Below are 9,697 nucleotides of genomic sequence, written 5' to 3' on the forward strand. Positions count from 1 at the left end.
TCAATATGACTTACTAAGCACTTGACTTGAGCTATCACGGGAAGAACCGGCCTGGACATCAGTATTTTTTAAACCAATATTGCATATCCTTGGTAATTATCCTTGGTAAAGTACTGATAATTCTTTTTAATGTTGCATTACAGGATGAATATATACAGCAAAAGAGGGAGGGCAAGCTGCAATGCGAAGGAGCAAAAGAGGATATTCTTACCAAGGCACTTGAAACTCAGGAATATTCTGGGCGTGTCCGGGGTATCGGAGGTCATATCAACCCAACAATCTATTTCAATGTTGGTAGAACAAGGAAGAAATATGATGTTACCCTAGATATAATCGTTGAGCATAAAAGGGAGCTGAAGGAGGCGAAGATGCAAATTTTAGAACAAGATGTACGCATCCAAAAACTTGAAGCATTAATGCATAAAAGGGGTGCATGGGACAATTCAATTGATGACAAAGGCAGTTGCTCGGTGAAGTTTCATCAGAAGAATATTGAAGAAGATGACGTACAGATTGTGGGTAAAGACGAAGTTTTACAGGTAAAATACAAGTTATAGTGATATTCATTATTATTATAGCATTATAAACTAAATATAATCAACATGTTTTTTTAAATATTTTAGGGTCAATCAGTTGCATTGACATTGGAATCTTGCTCAAATATTGTTGCATATGGTACAATTGTTTGTTTCAATGGCATGGAAAAAATGCTTCATGGTATTCCATTTCCCAAGAATTGCATTCGAGTCTCCATTGATCAAGCAGTGGACAAATCCGCTCCTTTGCCATATCCAATTCCAAGTGAATGTGAAGTAATTGGTGATGCCATAGGAACTGTTGTGGCTTGGCCTGAACAGCAGATTGTGAAGCAAGATGAGGTATATGAGATATTATATTTCTAATTATATTGTCACTTTATTATTATATTTCTAATTATATTGCCACTTTATTATTATTCAACCTAGCTATCTAACTTGTTTATATTTGAAATTATTAGAAGCCTAGAAGGAAGAAGTTTGAACGAAAAAAATCAAAACCTACTTTGTCAACAAGTGTCCCAAGAGCATTACATATGTTATATTGTTATAGTAAGCATGCTCTAGATGGAGGAAAATGTATATCAATGTGCTTAGATAATGAAGTGTTTGATGAAGATTGTGAACTTTTTCTTGACCTTGAGGACATCAATTCTTTGTATCATTTGGAGTCAATTTCAGGAAATTTGATCGTTGCCTACATATGGTAAGTAAGTTTATTTAAGCAATTTCAACAACTTTTTCATCACATGTTTGCTTCCCAATTTTAGCAACTTATTATGGTTTATTGTTACAATTTCACCAACTTATTATGAGTGATCATTATTTTTTAATCCACATGATTGTTTTGTATCTAAATTTTATTATTTAGTATCTAAATATTATTTTCTCGATTAATTGCATTGCTTTACTTATCTTGGAAATTACTGCATTGCTTTATGTTTGTTGGGAAATTCTAATATCTAGCAAGACAGAAAATCCCTGATTTGAACTGCAAGAAGTTTACTAATATTGTTGTGTGAACAAGTTTACTCTTGAAAAATTCAACTTCTAGTAATTTTCTCATACCATGTTATTCTCATTAAGTTAATAGTTCATCATTTCTATTGAGAGGTTTACTAATATCAATTGATGTGGTACACTTTACATAAATATAGCTCATTCATTTTCAACCGGCCCTTAATGTTTGCCTTATGCCATTTGTTCTTCTAGACAGGAAGTACTTTGCTCATATCTTTTTTCTTGTATATTTTTAAGTATCTTAAATGTGCTTGTCCTCAAGAAATAAAAGAATTTGCATGTATACATTTCTGGTATGTTTAATATGCAAGACTGTTCATAGTAAGTTCTCATGTATGGATGTTACTATCATCAGCCATAACTTAGTGTTATGAGTGATCATTATTTTTTCCAACTTATTATGAGTGTTTTGTATCTAAATTTTATTATTTAGTATCTAAATATTTTTTTTCTTTGCAATGATAGGTGTCTGTATAAAAAGATGGTGAAAGATACCAAGACAAAGAAATTTAGATTTATGAATCCTCACAAACTCCCATATCTGGCAAAAACGGCACAAGACAAATCAGTTAAGCTTGAAACCCTGAATCAAAGGGCAACTCTTTTAGCAGATAAGCTGACAAGTGCATCAACAGATCAACTAGTGTTAGTGCCATGTAATGTCAGGTAAGCAAGAAGTAAAACATCACTTTCAATTGCTTCCTTTCGATAATTTATTCAATTTTATGATCTAATCCTATGTATTTGCCTAGTTTCCATTGGAATCTTAGTGTTATTGAACCTTACAAGGATGCTATTTACCTGCTGGATTCCCTAAGTTGCCGCATTCGCGATGATGATTCAAAATACGTAATGGAAATGTGAGTTCAGATTTCTTTTAGTAAATATTTATTATAATAAAAATCTTATTTAACAAATATTCTTAACGTATGAAGGGCCTTAAAATTGTTTAATTCAACCAAGGGAAGGAAAGGTAGGAAAAATGTTAAGTGGGAAGTAGTTAAGGTATGTGTACTTTTGTTTAACATATATTGTAATGTATATAATTTTCATTAACAATTTGACTCTAATTACTATATATAGGCTCCTCAACAACCGGATGCGAAACAATGTGGTTTTTTTGTGATGCGCTTTATGAGAGAAATTATTGAAGAAGTTGAGACTATTGAGAGATATTCGCTGCAATCAATAGTAACATTATTTAGCTTATCTCAAATTATTTGACATAAACTATTTAAAATTGCAAAGTGATCGGTGTTGATTATTTTTCCATTAACATAAATTGTGTATGCTCACGGTTCACAAAAATAGGGTACTCTCGTGAACAAATTGATGAGGTTCGGTCCGAGTTGGCGGAGTGCATACAAGATCATGTTATGAATAGGTATGGAATGATAGTTGCCATAATTCTATTTAGATTTAAGTTCATGGAATGGTGGTTTTGGTGGAATCATAGTTAATGCCAATTTTTTGATGCAGTGCATAGTTACCGGATCGACCTTGAGCGATTGACCCCAAAGAAAAGTTGTCACTGAAGTTTAAAAACTTGTGAAAATTTTTAGTGAATGATGATGTTTTGTGAATGATGATGTTTTGGAAAAATTGTCACTTAGGTGAAAGGATGTTTTCTGGATTAATATGCAAGTACAAAGCACTGTATTATATGTTATTCTATAAAGTTCTGTCAGTGTAAATTATCTAGTTTCTTTATCTAGCTTTTGTTCCACTATTGGGTTTGTTTTTCTAATAATTACTCGTGCAGCAAAATACTGAGCAAGAAGCTGTAGATCTTATAATCAGGTAAAGTAGAAAAAGTTAACTACTTCATTATGCTTTCATCTTAGTATTTGTATATTTGATTTGTCTTCTTTGAACCAGCTTCAAGTCAAAAAGCCAGATCCTCTAGATAGCTGTTAAAAATAAGGTATTATTTGGTTTGTCAGTGATCTTAATATTTGGTAATATTTGGTCTTTGATGCTCACGACAGAGTTCCAACGCTGCATGATTACCTTGTTCAAGCAGATTGCTCGCTGCCTCAGTAGCTCGCATTTTCAGGTTTGTTTCATCATTGATATTCCTTCTTTTAATGTTCTATATTAAAAGGAAATACTAACTGTCGATGAGATTGTTATCCTCTTGCTTGAACATGAACCAAAGTATATAAATTTGACCTTTTGATCTGAAAGTATAAAAAAAAGTTAATTGGATACTAGTTTTTTATTTTTTTTTTGCAGTTGCATTTGTTGTATTTTCATATGTTTCTCAGTGAACTTCTAAACAATTCTTTTTTCATTAATTTATTAAGGCTTATTATAAGTTTCAGTTTGATGGTGCAAATTGTTTTCTTTTGTAATCCATCTGTTTCTTCTTTGGTTTAGGAAAGTTGAAGTGAATCCCTTGATAGCTGTTTCATAGATTTGTTCCATTATTTTCCAGTACGTACTGGAATCACTATCAATAGCCCTCAAGGACTGTTTACAACCTTGCAATCAAATTAATTGGACTTATAATCTAATGTATGGTCATCTGGAGCATGAATATTGGAGGATTCATGAATGACTCTTTGGATGATGAATGTATGTCATTTAATATTGGTTCATGTATTTATTTAGATACATCTTGAGTATTCCCTATAAATACCCTATGTATTTAACAATTCAAAGATGAAGAAAATCAGAAGTAGTTGAACACTAACACTTGGACGCCAACATTTTTGAGTTGGCGCCTAGATTTGACCATCTAACAGACACGGCTAAAGGATCAACTTCTATGAACACCCTTAATAACTTATACAGATATTTGTGAACAATTAGGTTGGTGGCTATCATTTATCCTCCCTTTTTGTTGTTTTTTCCATGTACCCAATGCAGCTTTCATTTCAAAGGTTCCAAGCTGATGAACAAGGATGGGTGGACACAATCCTTTTGATAATATTTTATTTCCTCAATAAGCTACAGTGTCTGAAGTGCTAAAATGTATAAAATTTTCACGTTAAACCCTCCTATTAGGGAACTGATTTTATTGTCCTAGTGGGTTGTTTACTACTATTAACATAATCTTCCTGTGTCCTAAACGATTCTTCCCAGAGATCACTCTTTAGGAGATACAAATATTCTAGTGCATATGTATTATTGTGCTGGACCTTTTCGTATGTTAATGTTTCTGCTCGATATTACAAATGTCAGAAGTTATCTGGTAAAATCTGAAGTCTCTCCTACACAGTCTCTGCTATGTAGTCCTGTATTTCAATGTTTTGCTTCAAATGTTACATGCTATAAATTGCAGGTACTATACCGATCCATCTGGCACATTCTGGCAATGCAATGCAAAAGCAATAGGATCTGGATCCGAAGGAGCTGATAGTTCTCTTCAAGAGCAATACAACAAGGTAGCTACTATGGCAATTTTAGATATACATGGCTGTGCAAGGCAAATTTGCTTTGACGGCAGCCTTCTCTATTGTGGCTACTTAGATCTATAGTAATTTTCTGTTTGTGGTATTGTGGTGGCGGTGATGAGAATAATTTCATGAGGGCGCTTGTTTATCCAGGACCTGTCCCTTCTGGAAGCTGAAACTATAGCTCTTTCCATCCTGAAACAAGTCATGGACGAAAAGGTATATTTCTTGTGGTTTTTCTGTATCTACCTGCTTTAGAAGATAGATAAGGCATCCCTGTTATCAAACCTGGATTAGGTTCATTCAGGCTCCTGGTTAATGAATTATTACTTGGTCTATTTGGATAAACTAATCGGGTGTGCTTAGATGTTTACTTCTAAATCATATAAACACTGCATTTAAATATGATAAAGAGAGAATACACTATTCAATCTGGTACCAGCTGACCTGAATGTATGTTTTGGGTACTTTTGTATTAGACGGGTAAATTGGACTGATGCTTAAGGATCCAGTTCTAGGGTTTCATTTTGTTTTACATAAATTGCAGAGTATTGCAACTTTTACATTGCTAATTACTCATTTGCATTAACAGGTAACCCCTAATAATGTTGACATTGCAAAGGTGGCTCCTACTTACCATCTATATACACCTGCCGAGGTTAAAGATGTCATTTCTCGCCTTTGATCGGCAAGGCCATTTATCTTGTTATCTGCGTTTCTTCGTACTTCATACTACTTGCTAGATTGCTGTTTAATTGTGCTGGATGCTGTGACCTTATTGTGTTCTGGTTGCTTATCCACTGAACCATATTCCGTTCAAAGAAGTTTAGTAATGTCATCTGCAATTTCTCTAAAAGTTTTATTCCCTTGGAGTCTATGCTGTGAAATTATAATATGTCATCTCTCATTTTTCACATTCGCAGTGAAACAATTAATAGCTCACAAAAAATAGCTGAAGGTTGAATTTTAGTTTGCAAGTGTCTTGTACTTTGACTGGTTCCAGAATTTTGCTCTCAGGGTAGTTCACATTTTTATTGTTTTTTAAAGAAATTTGATATGGACAACTTTCTTGGGGGCCTTTGCTAATATTTTACCTCATTTACTGGATGTTTTTCAATTTTCACCAATGTAACCAATGTAACAGGAAACTTGGAGAAGAAATACTACAAGTGTTCAAGTCAATGTCACATTTAAATGCGGTATTGTTGGATATTGTTGGAGAATTGCTAGTCCAGTTTATGCGGAGAACATTGTGAACGAGGAAGTGGACTGTTTAACTAGCCCTTTTTGGTTCTCATACCTCAAAGAGGTTGAGGGTATTAGGGTTTAGGGTTATGTTAGGTTGTTGATTGTGTTATGCGAATATTCTATGAATCTATCTATTAAATTATTATGCTACAGAAAGAACAACCTGAAACTATTGCCGAAATTATGCCCATTAATAATTAATCTATGCAATACTGCATACAAGATGATATTATCTTGGTCTAAGAGCTGTGCACTTCTTCAGCTGACTGAAATGAGATGCAAGGATGTGATGGTGAAGGTAGATATAAACGGACCCGGTCTTCTTGTAGCCAGGCACAATGTAATACTTGATGTTGTTTTTTTTTATTCATTCTACATTTGTCGTAACCCTTTTGTTTATGCTACGACTAGTAGACTTCGCAGCCGAAGGAACAATGAGTCATTGCGTCTAGTAATTCGCATGAGATTGTAAAGTTGTCCAAATGTTACTTCGTGTGGAAGGCCTATAATGGCAATGACAAATGGGAAGCAAAAGGTTGTATGGCGTACCTCCACTTATCATTATCGATGTGTTGAGCAACACTCCTATTAAGTTGATTGCCCACATCAATGTGTTACTAACCGATCATTTTGTAATCGGTGAAAGAGCGCCTTTCTCCATTCCAATTCTACAAGCAAAATCTTCCTTAATTCAATACTCTGCTCGGTCCATAAGGATCGACAGAAACAGGAGTTTTCCAGATCTTGGGTTCAAAGGCTTCCTATAGGACCCTAGAAGCTGGAAAGCTAAAAGTCCATTTGCCATTCCATAAATATTTGGAACAAAGCCTACGTGATGGAACCCATGAGCAGTTGCTCAAATCTCTAGTATCCCAGCCTCATTTGAAGTATCTTAGATGAAGTACAAATTCAACTTAGCATGAGCTTTTCCGTCTATATCTACCTTCGCCATCACATCCTTGCATCTCATTTCAGTCAGCTGAAGAAGTGCACAGCTCTTAGACCAAGATAATATCATCTTGTATGCAGTATTGCATAGATTAATTATTAATGGGCATAATTTCGGCAATAGTTTCAGGTTGTTCTTTCTGTAGTATAATAATTTAATAGATAGATTCATAGAATATTCGCATAACACAATCAACAACCTAACATAACCCTAAACCCTAATACCCTCAACCTCTTTGAGGTATGAGAACCAAAAAGGGCTAGTTAAACAGTCCACTTCCTCGTTCACAATGTTCTCCGCATAAACTGGACTAGCAATTCTCCAACAATATCCAACAATACCGCATTTAAATGTGACATTGACTTGAACACTTGTAGTATTTCTTCTCCAAGTTTCCTGTTACATTGGTTACATTGGTGAAAATTGAAAAACATCCAGTAAATGAGGTAAAATATTAGCAAAGGCCCCCAAGAAAGTTGTCCATATCAAATTTCTTTAAAAAACAATAAAAATGTGAACTACCCTGAGAGCAAAATTCTGGAACCAGTCAAAGTACAAGACACTTGCAAACTAAAATTCAACCTTCAGCTATTTTTTGTGAGCTATTAATTGTTTCACTGCGAATGTGAAAAATGAGAGATGACATATTATAATTTCACAGCATAGACTCCAAGGGAATAAAACTTTTAGAGAAATTGCAGATGACATTACTAAACTTCTTTGAACGGAATATGGTTCAGTGGATAAGCAACCAGAACACAATAAGGTCACAGCATCCAGCACAATTAAACAGCAATCTAGCAAGTAGTATGAAGTACGAAGAAACGCAGATAACAAGATAAATGGCCTTGCCGATCAAAGGCGAGAAATGACATCTTTAACCTCGGCAGGTGTATATAGATGGTAAGTAGGAGCCACCTTTGCAATGTCAACATTATTAGGGGTTACCTGTTAATGCAAATGAGTAATTAGCAATGTAAAAGTTGCAATACTCTGCAATTTATGTAAAACAAAATGAAACCCTAGAACTGGATCCTTAAGCATCAGTCCAATTTACCCGTCTAATACAAAAGTACCCAAAACATACATTCAGGTCAGCTGGTACCAGATTGAATAGTGTATTCTCTCTTTATCATATTTAAATGCAGTGTTTATATGATTTAGAAGTAAACATCTAAGCACACCCGATTAGTTTATCCAAATAGACCAAGTAATAATTCATTAACCAGGAGCCTGAATGAACCTAATCCAGGTTTGATAACAGGGATGCCTTATCTATCTTCTAAAGCAGGTAGATACAGAAAAACCACAAGAAATATACCTTTTCTTCCATGACTTGTTTCAGGATGGAAAGAGCTATAGTTTCAGCTTCCAGAAGGGACAGGTCCTGGATAAACAAGCGCCCTCATGAAATTATTCTCATCACCGCCACCACAATACCACAAACAGAAAATTACTATAGATCTAAGTAGCCACAATAGAGAAGGCTGCCGTCAAAGCAAATTTGCCTTGCACAGCCATGTATATCTAAAATTGCCATAGTAGCTACCTTGTTGTATTGCTCTTGAAGAGAACTATCAGCTCCTTCGGATCCAGATCCTATTGCTTTTGCATTGCATTGCCAGAATGTGCCAGATGGATCGGTATAGTACCTGCAATTTATAGCATGTAACATTTGAAGCAAAACATTGAAATACAGGACTACATAGCAGAGACTGTGTAGGAGAGACTTCAGATTTTACCAGATAACTTCTGACATTTGTAATATCGAGCAGAAACATTAACATACGAAAAGGTCCAGCACAATAATACATATGCACTAGAATATTTGTATCTCCTAAAGAGTGATCTCTGGGAAGAATCGTTTAGGACACAGGAAGATTATGTTAATAGTAGTAAACAACCCACTAGGACAATAAAATCAGTTCCCTAATAGGAGGGTTTAACGTGAAAATTTTATACATTTTAGCACTTCAGACACTGTAGCTTTTTGAGGAAATAAAATATTATCAAAAGGATTGTGTCCACCCATCCTTGTTCATCAGCTTGGAACCTTTGAAATGAAAGCTGCATTGGGTACATGGAAAAAACAACAAAAAGGGAGGATAAATGATAGCCACCAACCTAATTGTTCACAAATATCTGTATAAGTTATTAAGGGTGTTCATAGAAGTCGATCCTTTAGCCGTGTCTATTAGATGGTCAAATCTAGGCGCCAACTCAAAATGTTGGCGTCCAAGTGTTAGTGTTCAACTACTTCTGATTTTCTTCATCTTTGAATTGTTAAATACATAGGGTATTTATAGGGAATACTCAAGATGTATCTAAATAAATACATGAACCAATATTAAATGACATACATTCATCATCCGAAGAGTCATTCATGAATCCTCCAATATTCATGCTCCAGATGACCATACATTAGATTATAAGTCCAATTAATTTGATTGCAAGGTTGTAAACAGTCCTTGAGGGCTATTGATAGTGATTCCAGTACGTACTGGAAAATAATGGAACAAATCTATGAAACAGCTATCAAGGGATTC

The 9,697-nt window shown here is 34.7% G+C and overlaps 1 protein-coding gene and 1 long non-coding RNA gene across 2 annotated transcripts; one reads left to right on the forward strand and one right to left on the reverse strand.

Moving 5' to 3' along the window:
* Positions 1 to 4,842: 4,842 nt before the first annotated feature.
* Positions 4,843 to 5,166, forward strand: LOC122021621. The gene is made up of 2 exons (XR_006122587.1): positions 4,843 to 4,945; positions 5,108 to 5,166. It is a non-coding gene; the product is annotated as an uncharacterized LOC122021621 (long non-coding RNA).
* Positions 5,167 to 7,722: 2,556 nt separating this feature from the next.
* LOC122021361 (proteasome subunit alpha type-5-like) lies at positions 7,723 to 8,841 on the reverse strand. The gene is made up of 3 exons (XM_042579481.1): positions 8,701 to 8,841; positions 8,473 to 8,538; positions 7,723 to 8,099 (listed from the first exon to the last, which is right to left on the reverse strand). The coding sequence occupies exons 1-3, from the start codon at positions 8,824 to 8,826 to the stop codon at positions 8,007 to 8,009; spliced, it is 285 nt and encodes a 94-aa protein (XP_042435415.1). The 5' UTR covers positions 8,827 to 8,841; the 3' UTR covers positions 7,723 to 8,006.
* Positions 8,842 to 9,697: the final 856 nt, after the last annotated feature.

The sequence above is a fragment of the Zingiber officinale genome, chromosome 9A (genome assembly GCF_018446385.1).
Source record: "Zingiber officinale cultivar Zhangliang chromosome 9A, Zo_v1.1, whole genome shotgun sequence".
Taxonomy (NCBI): domain Eukaryota; kingdom Viridiplantae; phylum Streptophyta; class Magnoliopsida; order Zingiberales; family Zingiberaceae; genus Zingiber; species Zingiber officinale.

Bases quoted from the DNA above. Each gene is read 5' to 3' on its own strand.
- LOC122021361 (XM_042579481.1), bottom strand. From the start codon at position 8,826: ATGTTACATGCTATAAATTGCAGGTACTATACCGATCCATCTGGCACA. The intron at 8,539-8,700 runs GTAGCTACTATG...TTGTTTATCCAG, and splicing joins TTCAAGAGCAATACAACAAG to GACCTGTCCCTTCTGGAAGC. The intron at 8,100-8,472 runs GTATATTTCTTG...TTGCATTAACAG, and splicing joins AACAAGTCATGGAAGAAAAG to GTAACCCCTAATAATGTTGA.